The sequence below is a fragment of the Hydra viridissima genome, unplaced genomic scaffold (genome assembly GCF_058129835.1).
Source record: "Hydra viridissima isolate aposymbiotic clone 2 unplaced genomic scaffold, HvirCarnegie_v1 scaffold_17, whole genome shotgun sequence".
Lineage (NCBI taxonomy): Eukaryota > Metazoa > Cnidaria > Hydrozoa > Anthoathecata > Hydridae > Hydra > Hydra viridissima.
This window is the reverse complement of record NW_028324316.1, coordinates 1269254-1283707: the sequence shown is the minus strand read 5'-3', so window position 1 is coordinate 1283707 and position 14454 is coordinate 1269254. Positions and strand designations below refer to the sequence as shown.

The window sequence follows — 14454 nt, the reverse complement described above, 5'->3', positions numbered from 1 at the left end:
CAAAATGCTATCTTGAATAAATTTTCCACTGGCCAAAATTACCTGGTTAATAGTAGATTTTGAAATTAATGAAATGAAACTGCCTCTACCTTTAGTTCCCGCAGACGTTTCATTATTTGTCTTCTTTTCTTTGATGACTCTTAATAAATGTAATTTTTAAACAGCGTCATATTTAGAGAGTAGCAATATTAAAAATGAGAATAAGATCTGCCAACACAGTTCTTAAGATTTTTTATTTTTAAAATGCAATCTAAAAAATTTAAAATTTTGTAATTTTAACAATTTTAATAAATTTATAAGATGTATTTTAAATGTTGTTCGACCGGCCCACCAGGAAATGTCCGGTGTCCCGCCGGCCCAGTCCGCCACTGCTTGCAAGAGGTAGCATCCTTAGCTGGATATCTACATCTTACATGCACTGCATCTCCAAAGAAGTAAGTTTTGATTTTGGAGGAGTTGTTGCTGTTAAGAATGGCAGTTGATGTGGTAAGAATCTCAGTGCTTTTATTAGAAACGAATTCTGTAAAAGATGGCCTTTGATAGAATAATGAGGATAAGTAATTTTCAGAATGTATTTGTGCAGATTTATATGCTCTAGCTTTGTCAAGCATAACTTCTAATATCATGTCTCTATTTTCAAGTAACTGTCGACAGATTTCGTTTCAAGCACCGATAATGAAATCGCGAATTGCTTTTTCTTGGTATTGCACTGCTGCAACTGCTTTAATATTGCAATTCTTGGCAAGTAATGATTCACCTGATTTTTTTCGACGGTTGCTAAACAAATTTGAGCAAATATTTTATTCGATGCTTTAATGTAGAAGTTACTCAATGTTTCTACAGCCAGATCTTACGTGTTATATTCACTATTGTATTTGAAAATCAGAGAAGGAAAGTTAAAATCTTTCTAGACGTATTACCCCTTTCTTGGGGTAATACGTCTAGAAAGTATTCAAAAGTTCAAAACTAATGTTTGCATTCTTGATTAAAAAATGATTTCAATGGTTTTCTTAGACAAAATTAAGCTGCAAATTTTGGATCTCTGATCAAGAATATGATGAAGAATTATGAAAACCTGGAGTGTAATTCCACTCGATTCATATTGTAATTTTTCCCCTGAAAACATGTGTGGTATATCTAATGAGCATAGTGAATTGTTGATCAAGAGGTCAGTGAGATGGAAAGTTATAAAGGGAAACCTTCACCTTTATTACTTGCTGGACTTTAGTACATGATTCAAAGTCCTCTAACAATAAATTTATTGCACTAAAACATTTTTGAGACTGTGCAGGCAAAACTGTTTTAAATATGTACTGGTAATGTCGCACATAACACATACATATTCAATCCCAATAGAAGTGTTATCAAAAGACTAATCACATTAATCGTAAATATATCATAAAAAAGAAAAATAGCTAAAAAATCAAAATTTACTTGTTAGGGGAGAGTGGGGTATTGGCGAACGCGGGGTAAATCCGAACAAGGTCATTACGGCATGTTCGATTAGGAAACTTGACAAATTTTTTTCCCCCTGGCGAGAGTGTGTTCCATGATCAGTTCCAGACGTACAGTAGTGTAGTATAGATGCGCATGTTGTTCACGATAGATCTATTCTAAGTTTTTCTCTTTGTTTCATGTAATTTTTACTTGCGAAACATTTATGTATTGGCTATACTAAGTATATAAAACCTAAACTTTTTTTTATGTAGTTGCAAAGTATCATAATCATGGAGTTTTTTTAACACGTATTATATTTAGGGTATATTAATACAACCTATAATTAATACAACGGTATGTTCGGAATTACCCCACGTACGTAGGGTAATTCCGAACACCAATGGTTTTGTTTTTGATCGAATTTTCTATTTTTTTATAAGATGTATGAAAATTGCTTTTGAGTGTTTTTAACTGAATAGTTAGACTAAATGATAAGCAATAAATATCATCAATATATAGTTATAGTTGTCTTTAATTCGCATTCCCGCTTAGCTGTTCGCCAATACCCCACTCTCCCCTAAATGTTAGTTCTAGATAAAGTACACGAAGTACAAATGAAATTTTTTTGAAAAACGATTGTCATCAAATTTTGTAAGACTGTAATTGAAAGATTCCAAAAAAGAGAACGCAACAAATACAACTGCGACCTTAAAGAGTCAAAACAAATCTAATTCCAAATCTCCCTCATATATAAGAAAGTTATCATTTATAAAAGCGTTGTCAATAAATCTGTAAACTAACTCTGCCATATCTATTCTAAAAAATTGTAGAAATATAAAAATTAACTCTAAGTCCACTGGCAAAATATAAAAATTTTTTGCGATTATGCCTAGCAATAAAAAGCAATGTTTCAGGAGAACAATTAACTATTTTTAATTTACTCAGGCTAAATTTGAGTTTTGAAATAGTTGTAAAAAAAAATAATAATAAATTGCAAATTAAAACAATAGTGTTTAACAAATGAAACTTAGTAACGCTTATTTTTTAAAAAATATACAAAAACAAAAAATAAACAAACAAAAACGGCAAAAATCCATATAAAATTATATTATTAAGCTTAAAATAACTTTTAATAATTTTTCTTTCATTTTAGAATGAAATGAAAAACTGTCCCAAACTCTAAATAAGAAAAAAAAAAGAGTTTTTATCATGCAACTTTGAATTTATTTGTTTTCTGCCCTTTTTTTAACGCTAACTTTACCTGCTCTGAAAGAAGGGAAAGATTATAATGTGGCTCATACATGTGATCACCAAAAGAAATAGATGATTGAAAATGAGAACGAGACTAAAATGTAAAATATCAAATATAAAAAATTTAACACAAGTTTAAAAAAAATATATCTAAAATTAAAAATTATGGAATTTTTTAATAATAACTGCAGGGGACAATAAACCATGAAAAACGTGTACATATATTAGACCAAAAAGGTTCGTGAAGTTAATTTTGTATCTAAAATGATTAAGAATAAAACCAAAATTGTAAAAAAATAACCTCTTCTAAATTACTTCGTCGCAGCTCTAAAATACCGAGATTGTTAAATGCTTCTGCATGGTCACTGTCAGCTGATAACGATAAACGTAAACATTGATATGCAACGTTAAGTCTCCAATACCCTAAAAGTTTAAAGGTAATTTTGTAATAAAAAATTGGAATCTTCACATAACAAACTTTGAAACATAATTTTATGATTAGTTTAATTATATCTCCTAAAACCTATAATAGCTATATGACTAATATCATACCACACATCAGCCATATTATTGTCTGAAGAAAGTGCAAGGGCTCTTTCAAAACAGTGTAACGCCATATCATACTGCTGAGCATAAAAACAACAGAGACCAATGTTGTTAAAGATTTCACAACTATAAACTCCCATCTGCAATAGACGTCTACAACAAATCGAATAAATAATGGAAAATTATGAATACTTTCTAATAAAAAAAATACTTGCTTGATATTAGAAATTGTTGGCAAACATTTTGTTGACAATATATTTTCAACATTAATACTTAATTTTCTAACAAAATCATTTACTGAATTAAACAAATAGCGAAGGCTGTTTTACTAAGAATCTTTCAATTGAATTTATTACCATTAAAGGAAGAAACAATTCAAGAGCTTCTTTTTTAAGGGTGCAAAAGACATATTTAACATGTTTTGAGAAAGCTAAAAAAACTAACTATTTAAACTTTTAACAAATATTAGTATCTATTTTTGTAATCAGTTGTTTATTGTGATTTTAATAAAAATAACTTTACTATTAATTACTTTTTTTTTTAAGTGTATTTATAACGGTTTAAAATGTGAGAGGTTTTTCAAAAAGGGCGTAAGCCCATATTTCTTTAAAGAAATAAAAATTATGACAAATCATATTTTGTATAATGTTGCAAGTGTTTGCAAATTCAGTTTATTTGGATAAACTTGATGTAACACAAATTCCTAGAATTTGTTACATCATTTTTACTAATTTACTTAATAAAAATGATGGTAAATTGTTTTTAATTTACTGATACCCCTACCCCCTTTGGCAGAAACGTCATTAATAATGACAATTTATTGTCATTAATTAATGACGTGTCTGCCAAAGGGGGTAAGAGTTTATTTAAAACGGAGAGACAAGAGTTTATTTAAATGGGCATAATATAAAAATTATTTTTGTACAAAAACTCAATCAGGAGGTAAAAACTGTGACCCCTGTCTGGAAAGGAATATTTGACAGTTTTAAACATAAAAATGGTTTTCACAAAATGTTTCAAACTGCACAAAACAAAGTTTTTGTTATGTGATTAACAAGCATCAGAAAATAAATGTGGATCAAATTGAACTTTATCTCCTCGTTCTGTAACTAAATCTTTTTTTAACTAAGACAAGTAGTGAACCAGGGCTGAAAACACTTCATTAGGTTCTCTAATACTCTGAGTTTCTAAACAGGTGTAAATAAAGATGTTATCTTTATTCAGAAGTTTGATGTCAAACAAATGTTAAATTATAGAACCAAATTTGCTGTGCATAAAATACTTCACCAATTTTTAATTTAGAAATTGGTTTGTCTTTGTTGAATGTCAATGCATACTTTAATGACATTTTTCATTTTTTCCATTGATAAGAGAGTAGAAGTTTTCGCTCTTAATTTGTGCAGACTTTACTTAGCAAACTCTTCTGCTTTTAGTCTCATATCAAATATTTTTCTCATCAAAAAAGAACACACATATGAAACCATTTTAAATTTAGAAAGTGATGAAATATCCATATTGTCTTGGTTTCTATGAAGTTTCCAGTTTCTTCCTAAATTTACAAAATTTAGTTTAGGCGGAAGAAACATTCTAACAGTTATTCCTCTTCATAGTGTGAAACACATCCTTACTTAGACTAATACAATCCACTGTTGAATTGGTTATTTCTATAATATCTACAGTCTGTCTGACTTCACCATGTTTTTCAGATCTCAGACTCTAATTTTTGAAGAAGTATTATGCAATATTTTCATTCCAACATATTTAATGGAAAGAATTGATTCTTTACCAACTGGAACTGTTTTAAAACTAGTGTCAGTACTGTAATTTATAGAATGTTTTCATAAATAAAAGTATTTATTCCTTGGCCTGCGTTTTTTTCTTAAGTAAATTTAACAAACAACAGAAGAAAAGCATCTAGTTTAACTTTCAATTCTTAATTGTACAGCTTTTAGAAAAAGCCTAAAATAAAATTTCGTATGTGAAGTGTAAAAAAGAAACATTTGTTTTTTTTTAATTCATAGTATGATTTAACAATTGTTAGCTATTCTTTAGAAATTAAAAGGTATGTAGTATAAAAAATAAATTTAAAATCATTAGTTGATTGAAAATCTTAGCTAACAATAGTAATTATCCTGAACCACAAAAAGTGGCTGATGCAATACAACTAAGCTCACCTTCAATATACAGGTTACCAAGATTACCTGCTTCATATCTTTTGCTATTGCATCTGCAAGCTATAACAGGAATATTTCAAAGAGATGAATATGTCTAGCACTTTTTCTTTTCTGTTTTGCTTATTTTCGATCTTTTCCAACCTTCATCCAAAGATTAAAGAGCAAGAAATACTTCCAGCTCTGAATCTTTTGTTTGTTTAGAATTTTTAGCTTAAATTTGTTTTTGAAGTAGCAACTGCGCAAGAATTAACTTTTAATTTTGTGGTACATTTTTGGGTGATTCCGTGTTATAACATTCAGGGCATGCAACCCTAAGTCTCAAATTTTGCTAATTTTTAAACCACTTACAGATTTTAGTAAATTATGAACATCCTGAAAACTTTTTCATCTCATTTCATCGGTTCCTAAGATATAGCTATTTAAAGTTTGCCTCCAACCAACAAAAAACCGTCATTTTTAAAAATGGTTTTGGTCCTAGCTTCTTTTATATGTGTGTTGGAAAGCTGAAAATTTGTACCTTTACATATTTTGGGCCCACGAATCCAATGAAACAACTTAAAATATTTAAAAATTAACAAAACACCTAAAATTTAAATGTTTACCACAACTTTACTGGAGCGAGTTGAACCACAAAAATGCCGATGTAGCTCGATTTTTTTTTTTTTAATTTTTTTTAGAATTTGAAGAGTGATGAGTGCCAAGAAAATTTAAAGAGTGAAGAGTGCAAAGAATTGGAGAGTGGTCTTTTCTAAAACAGAAATAAAAACATGATCAAATCTACTTAATGTTAGTGCTTAAAAACAGGTATTTTGATAAATTAAACAAGAAAAAAAAAGAAGTAATTTTTGTTCTTCACATTAACTAACTTCACATTTATATATTGCTAAATGCCAAACTCGCTATTTGAAGGAGCTAAAATATAATTTAGGTAACAATCAATGTATTATACAGCCAGATTTTTCAGAGAACTATAAATTTTGTTTAACAGGATGAAATACAAAGTTATCATTGGAATAAACAACAATGTACACTACATCCTGTTGTTATATATTTAAAGGAAATTTCTGAAACAAATATTCAGCATAAGTTGTTCTGTTTTTTAAGTGATGACAATGATCATGATACATGCTTTGTGTATGAATTTCAGAAGAAAATTGTAGAGTACATTAAAGAACATTTAGTTGGTATCAATAAAACTTATTACTTTTCTGATGGATGTTCTGCTCGTTATAAAAACTATAAAAACTTTATAAATCTATGCCACCACAAGAAAGATTTCAAGATAACAGCTGAATGGGTGTTTTTTTGCAACCAGCCATGGAAAATCCAATTGTGATGGCATAGGTGGTACCATTAAAAGAATAACAGCAAAAGCAAGTTTGCAAAGATCATTAGAAAACCAAATATTGACAGTTGATGATATGCTTGAGTTTTGCATCACCAATATAAACACAACCAGATTTTATAAAATTACCAAAGAAACAGTTAGTTCAAGGTGACAGCAACTAAAAGAGCATTTTGAAACAGGAAAAACTGTTCCAGGTACCAGATGTTATCATCATTACATACCCATTTCAAAACTTGAAATTAATTTTAAAAGTAAAAGCGAACATCAATGTGTTGACAGATTTATATTGTCAAAAGCGGTAATGTCTGATGTTGCAATTGTACTAAATCTAAATGATTTTGTTGCATGGAAGTATGATTTCTTTTGGTGGATAATTACGGTTACAGAGATAGATATTACTACAAATGATATTCAAATTAAGTTTATGCACCCTCACAGTCCTTTTTAAAACTTCATTTGGTCACTGATGGATGATAACTGTTGGGTACCATTGTCAAGTTTAATTGCAGTAATGAAAGTCCCAACAATAAAATCAGGGCGAACATATAACATTGATGTGAATGATTTTAACACTATAACTAATAAATTTTAATTTTTTTGAGTTTCTAATTTTTAAATTTTATATATTACTTTTGTTTCTTGAACTTCTTTTCAAGTGCCCTATTTGTTTTGGAGCCTTTTTTTTTTAAGTTTATTTGTCTTAGTTTGATAAATATGAAACTAATGCTTTATAAGTAAAAATTTTAAGTATATTTGAAGATGTTTTTATTTCTGCTTTAAGTCTGCAATCTGATTCTTTGTAACTCCAACTTAACTATTTAATACAACCTCTGAAAAAAAAAACAACAAAATTTACGATATACATCTGCATTTATTTAATCTCCCCCTTTGAGATAATAATTTTTAGGATCAGATTCTATAAAATTACAAAGAAAACAGAAAAAGCTAGTCAACAACAACTTAAAAGACAGTTTGATGTTGCCAAAACAGTTTCAGTTACAAAACTGTTAAATTAAACCCTTTTTTTCTCGTTTAATTTATCAAAATACCTGTTTTTAAGCACTAACATTAAGTAGATTTGATCATGTTTTTATTTCTGTTTTAGAAAAGACCACTCTCCAATTCTTTGCACTCTTCACTCTTCAAATTTTCTTGGCACTCATCACTCTTCAAATTCTAAAAAAAATTAAAAAAAAAAAAAATCGAGCTACATCGGCATTTTTGTGGTTCAACTCGCCCCAGTAAAGCTGTGGTAAACATTTAAATTTTAGGTGTTTTGTTAATTTTTAAATATTGTAAGTTGTTTCATTGGATTCGTGGGCCCAAAATATGTAAAGGTACAAATTTTCAGCTTTCCAACACACATATAAAAGAAGCTAGGACCAAAACCATTTTTAAAAATGACGGTTTTTTGTTGGTTGAAGGCAAACTTTAAATAGCTATATCTTAGGAACCGATTGAAATTAGATGATAAAGTTTTCAGGATGTTCATAATTTACTAAAATCTGTAAGTGGTTTAAAAATTAGCAAAATCTGAGACTTAGGGTTGCATTTTCAAAAAAAATTTGATGTTTTCACATGGAATTACCCTTTTCTGATATAAGGACTTTGGCCCTTTATGATTTTAAAATCTTAAACTTATTAACTTATGATTTTGATGTTGAAAATAAAGTGGATAATTACTTTTCTGCCCATGTTAACATATAGTTAGACTCATGCAATTTATACTATGAAATCCAAAAGTGACCAAAACTTAATTTTATCATAAATAGACTTTTGTTTCTTTTGAAAAAAATGCTCTTCACTATTGCTCTGCATTTATCTTATTTTTAAAAAATTAATGGCATCAGATTGCATTATTTTTTTGCATTTTAAAAAACTTCTTTTATGCAGGCTATGATTAAAGATCATAGAATTTCTGAAACAAGATGTTTCTTAAAAGGAGATCTGATGAACTGATAGTTTATATTCTAATTCCAAATAGTTTACCATATTCTTTTGTAACTTAATACAACACAGCTCCAAATGAAAGCTTTTAAGTTAAGTTTTTAATTGGTCATTAATTGTTCCCAAGTAACTTAACTTAAGTAACATATACCAAGTCAAAGAAAAACAAATGCAATATTATTAAATCATATTTTCAAAACTATTTGTTTGTTTTACATCAAAACTGTCACAAAAGTGTGATTTTGTGAAAAAAAAAAAAGTGTTACCACATACCTGAAAAACTTTAAGGCAATCTCAGGTTGATCAGAAATAGAAATAATTGGTAGCAATACATGATATTGCATCAACATGAGTGTTATCGCTGACGAGAACATCTTTGTAGTATTTTGTTGAATTTGTTACATCATTCATTCCCTAGATTACATTTATCAAATAAGCACTTTAAAATATTCAGTGATTTAACAACAAAAAGGTAATAACAAAATCATAAAATTACTTTAAATTTAACTTAATAAACAGATCAAAAGATGATAATCATGAAACAATCAACTTTCAAGGAAAAATCTTTCTAAAGTATGATTGGTTTTTATTTAAAATAAAATGCGGCAATAACACAAAAGTATATTAATTTAATCTCATATAACTGGCTATTCTTCTACTTTTGATTTCTGATGGCACTCATTATCCTAATATCCCTTTCTTTTCTTTTACCAATCATTTGTAACTTTACTTTCTTAAGTAAGAAAGTTTTTACAATGATATTAATTAAATCTGCAAAAAATCTTCAGTAGAGTTTATTGTATAGCTGGCTATGCTCAGCCACATATTTTCTACACATATGATCACAATATTTGTTGTACATTTTGTAGATTTTTCTCGCAATTAACAAGTCACTAAATAGCAATAATTTTCTCTCCTAACAAACTGTCCTTTTTTACAAATTTTCTCCTTTATATATACCCCATGTTTTTCTCAAAATATCCTTCCACAAACCGTCATAAATCACCACAAACACATATTTACAATTGTTATTGGTGAAAACTATTAAAGCTATTAAATCCCTAACGTCATCAAATGTTCTAGTACTTTCCGGAATTACACTCCTCCTTGATCCTTACGGATCTTCCAAATAGCAATCAAAGTATTTCGAAGGCATGCGCCGTTCCCGACCACTCCGTCGCAAAAGCATGTCGATTTCTTGGGGTCTATCTTCAGCTTCGATATTTTCCTCGTTCGTCTCTAATACATCTTTAACTGGACCTCTTTGGTTTTCAGCGTTCACCTGATCAGTTTCAACATTCATCTCTACTTCCACATCATGGATAATGTAGGACTGAGTATCATTTCGAGGTCTAATGTGTTTCACATGACGCGGAATGCCGTTCATTTCTACGGTTTGGTTTAACGCATTCCGAATTACCGTAGCTGGTTGCCACTTTGTTTGAGCCAGCCAGACTTTATCGCCAATTCGAAATCTCTCGTTCATGACATTTCGTGCAGGAAGATTCTCTTTTTTCAATCCTTTCACACCAATGGGATAGCTGTATATTTTGCCCATCGGGCTTGCACCATTTTTGTCGGCTGAGATATTGTACCAATATAGTGCTTCCGGTATCGACATTTTTGATCGTTCTGCTATTCTCTTGATCGTACGGTGGTTTCTTTCCACAATTCCATTTCCTTCAGGATAATAAACGGCTCTATACCTAATTTGCACTCCCCAAATATCTAGGAAACTCCTTATCTCTTTAGTTTTAAATGTTGGCTCATTGTCAGTTAATATCTCAGACGGTGCTCCACGTTCACAAAAAACAAGACGGAGTATTCGGACTATGGCAACACTTCCGCATGAGCTCGATAGTTGTTGCCACAACGCGTATTTTGAAGGTTTACAATCAATTAGACTCAAAAACTTGTCAGTGCCATAATGCGTGATATCCATGGCCAATCTCTCCCAGTTTCCTTCAACATCCAATTTCCCTTTTTCCCACCGTATCGGCGCTGGATCTATTGACTGACATGGTTCGCTATTTTTTATCACTTTTCGAACATCGTTTTCAGTAGCAATTGGAATTGTTTTACGAACAATGTTTAACGTTCGATTCACTCCAAAATGTCCAGTTCTTTTGTGTATATTGGAAATAGATTCAGCTTTCGTAGCTGCGACTCCCATACAACTATTCCGACACTCTGGCACAGTCAGTTTGTTGAGCCTTCTGCTGCGAACTCTAGTTAATGCGACGGCCAAATTATCTTCAGAAGGAATAAGCTTCACCTCGACGCTAACATCGTATTCTTCAATTAGTTGTTGCAACACGCTCAGTCTTCTTCGAATCAGCATTTCACCCGTCGCTTTTGATCTTAACCTTGATTTTTCCGTAAGGGCGTCAGAAACCCAGTGGTACACAATCATGGAATTGGTAAAAACAGTCACTTTCTTCAACTTCCACATCAGAGCCATATTCATTCCCCGTATCACAGCATCTAATTCTGCCATGTTTATATGAACATCAGACGTTTCTTTTCGCAGCCATGTTGCATCCTCCACAGCAGTCTCTCCAACTTGAATAAGAGCACCAATCCCTAAAGAACTGGCATCAACCCACACTTTTCCCTCATCACCACGCACAGCCCAATCACCACAAGCAGGCTCGCCGCGTTCCACCTCAGCAAATACTTCCTGAAGTACCCACTTAACGTTCTCATCACAAACTTCATCGTCCCAATCCGTCGTCAGACTGACAGCTTTTCTCTTCAAGAGACTACAAATCACTCGCAGCCAACCACACACGAGTAAATGTCCTACCAACTGTCCAAAGTTTGAAAACACAACTCTCCTGGTTAACTTTTGCGAGATAGCATCAACTCGATTCCCTCTGGACCACATCAGTTTGTTACCAACCTTGCGCACACACAATCCTAACACACGAACTCCATTATCATCAATCTGCTCACCATCTTTACTCTCTAAACCATATTTCAAAAAATGCCTCTTGACATAATCAAGACTCACCATACTTTCGTCTACGAAAATTTCGTCTACATAAGCAGACGTTCCCCTCTTCACCAATTCGTCTTGATCAATAACGGCACTCACAACGGATTTCATTATCATTGGCGCAACATTCAATCCGAAACCAAGTCGTGTCAAACAATACCTTTTATTTCGAAACATCCCGGTTTGGAATGGCCAAAGAGATTTATCAGTTTTTAGTTGAAGATAAGCCTTGCGTAAATCGATGACTGCTGGTTTGTTACCCATCCTTCTCCGTTCTCTAAGCTTTTCGAGACACTCATCTGGATCTCTCGTGTATGCCTCAATGAAATCGTTAGCTTCTCTCCAGTCTAGAACAGGTCGGATTTTGTTGTCTTTGTTACTCTGAATGACAGCCATTAAGGGAATCTGCCCTTTGGGCGGCCCGAATTCATTTTCGTCATATTCTAACAGCCAATTCCGATCAATCCAATCCTGTAGTTCGTTTTGATAGTCTGCTCTATGGTGGAATTTCGTACTATTATAAAATCTGTTGGGGCCTTCTCCATCTCTCCATTTCCATTTGACTCTTCATTCAACACCATTAAAAATTGCTTCATGATCATTCTTTTTAATTTTAATTTTCTTGACTTTGTTCTTACTCGAAGCCGATGCTCCACAGTAACTCAGTCCGAACTTCGCTTTTTTCAAAGGAGAAACGGATACTCCTCCTAGTAATTTAATGGAACTCATTCCAAGCATCATATTAACTCCAAACGGTTGGAAATCCACTAAAATAACCTCATAACGTGCTTTAATGCCATCAACCTCAAGAATCACGACCGCTGACCCAGTGCGCTGATGAACCTTTCCTTTAAACGTTACTACCTTTTCAGAAATTGAGTACCTACATTGACTTTTGCGCAGGAAATTTTTATTCAAAATTGTCTTCGAACACCCTGTGTCTACTAAAGCTGTCGCAATCATACCATTAACTTTCAAACAAACAACAGATAATGCGCTCATTCCACCGATGTTCAGGAGCGAGGTAGCGCAGATTCCTCGCTCCTGCAATCGTTTCCCTGCAGCTTCCAGCATTTCGATGCAATATGTCCTTCCTCACCACATTTAAAACATCTAACGGTCTTCGGAGACAAATTCTTCGCAAGCGAACAGTACTTTGCAATGTGATTCAAACTTCTACAGTTGTAACACACTAATACAGTTTTTGTAGCATGGCGTCTGGATACAGCGCCAACAGCATCACTGTCAATCACATTTGCACAGTTCATAGCAGCTCTCACTCTGGGTAACATTATATCAACCGGGTCCATTATGGCTCGAAATCTTGATGATAAGACTTCTGGCAACCCACAACAAATGCCAAACGCACAGACTCCTCTGGTAATTTAGCAAGATAGGCTAATCGTCTTAAATCAGCCAAAAACACATCGACTTTTTCTCCTTCACATAATTTTCGTTTTGTAAATAGTTCATATGCAGTGTAGGCATCTATAGAAAACGCCGCTAATAACACTCGCTCGACTTCCACTACATCTTTTTTGACTTCCGCGGTCAAAGCATCGTACACTGCATAAGCAGCTTCTCTGAGAAGAATCGGAAAAATTAGTTCAAGCTTTAAGTTCTGAATTTCTGCAATCACTCTCGTTCGTTGAATCCAGACAGCAGCATCCGAAGTGCCATAGTACGTTTCAAACATATCAAATAATCTCGTACTTGGTTCCATGCCCGGTTAGCTTGTAGTTTTTTCTCGCAATCAACAAGTCACTAAATGGCAATAATTTTCTCTCCTAACAAACTGTCCTTCTTTACAAATTTTCTCCTTTATATATACCCCATGCTTTTCCCAAAATATCCTTCCACAAACCGTCATAAATCACCACAAACACATATTTACAATTCCTATTGGTAAAAACTGTTAAAGCTATTAAATCCCTAACGTCATCAAATGTTCTAGAACTTTCCGGAAATACACATTTGAAGCTAAAATTTTATTGCCAGGATTGTTAACTTTTATCACCAATTAGTATTCAAAGTTAAACATCTAGATAAATGATGTCAAAACACTGCACTTAAAATTTCTTCTTGAAAATAAAGCTTTTAGAGACATTTCTAATAATACCTGAAAGGTAATACCTGTAAGGCCTTCCTAATAATACCTGTAAAATTACTCAAAATAAAGTCACTTTACAAACTTCTAACAAAACATCAACTTTTTACTGCTGAATTTCTGACTATTAAAAAAAACTAACTTTATAACTTTTGACCTATCTTATAATAATCATAATTGATAGGGCCTCCCTCAGTCTCTGTAACAACCTCCACCCTGTTCCTAATCCTCAGGTTAGAGTCTTTGGAAACTGTCTTCTGTATAGTTATATTTGGATACAAACATTTCAGGACTCTGAACCAATTTTAGCTCACATAAAAAGAGTCCAATGGGTTAAGTTAAGGGGAGCTATATATTTTTTTCCTACAACATTGCAATACTAAATCTTCTCTTCCATAAAAAAAACTCTTTTTTCAAAAATTTTTGCATTCAATTTATACTCGCTCAAATGTCTAATGCCAAAGTGTAAAATATTTTTTTTAATTTTTAACTTTTATAAATTTTTTTTTTTACTTTTTTAAGCCTTTTTTTTTTTGTAAAATTAAATTGTTATTAATATACTATCCACCAAAACTAAAGGTACATATTGAAATTTATAGAAACAAAATAGCATGATACTAACTATATTGATTTTGATAAAATACAG

At 31.9% G+C, this 14454-nt stretch overlaps 2 protein-coding genes and 1 pseudogene across 2 annotated transcripts; 1 reads left to right on the top strand and 2 right to left on the bottom strand.

The window, feature by feature from the left end:
• Window positions 1-2644: 2644 nt before the first annotated feature.
• Window positions 2645-3305, bottom strand: LOC149876972 (tetratricopeptide repeat protein 8-like). The gene is made up of 3 exons (XM_090074824.1): window positions 3212-3305; window positions 2990-3111; window positions 2645-2782 (listed from the first exon to the last, which is right to left on the bottom strand). Exons 1-3 carry the CDS (start codon window positions 3303-3305, stop codon window positions 2645-2647), a joined length of 354 nt encoding a protein of 117 aa, XP_089930950.1.
• A 2964-nt stretch (window positions 3306-6269) lies between these two features.
• On the top strand, window positions 6270-7348 carry LOC149876971 (uncharacterized; annotated as a pseudogene).
• Window positions 7349-9817: 2469 nt separating this feature from the next.
• On the bottom strand, window positions 9818-12097 carry LOC149876970 (uncharacterized). The gene has a single exon (XM_090074823.1). It carries the CDS (start codon window positions 12095-12097, stop codon window positions 9818-9820), a length of 2280 nt encoding a protein of 759 aa, XP_089930949.1.
• Window positions 12098-14454: the final 2357 nt, after the last annotated feature.

Coding starts and splice junctions, on each gene's coding strand:
- LOC149876972 (XM_090074824.1), bottom strand. CDS start 3,305: ATGGCGTTACACTGTTTTGAAAGAGCCCTTGCACTTTCTTCAGACAAT. Junction 3,112..3,211: donor TAGTCATATAGCTATTATAG/GTTTTAGGAGAT, acceptor TTAAACTTTTAG/GGTATTGGAGACTTAACGTT. Junction 2,783..2,989: donor GACGAAGTAATTTAGAAGAG/GTTATTTTTTTA, acceptor TTTACATTTTAG/TCTCGTTCTCATTTTCAATC.
- LOC149876970 (XM_090074823.1), bottom strand. CDS start 12,097: ATGGCTGTCATTCAGAGTAACAAAGACAACAAAATCCGACCTGTTCTA.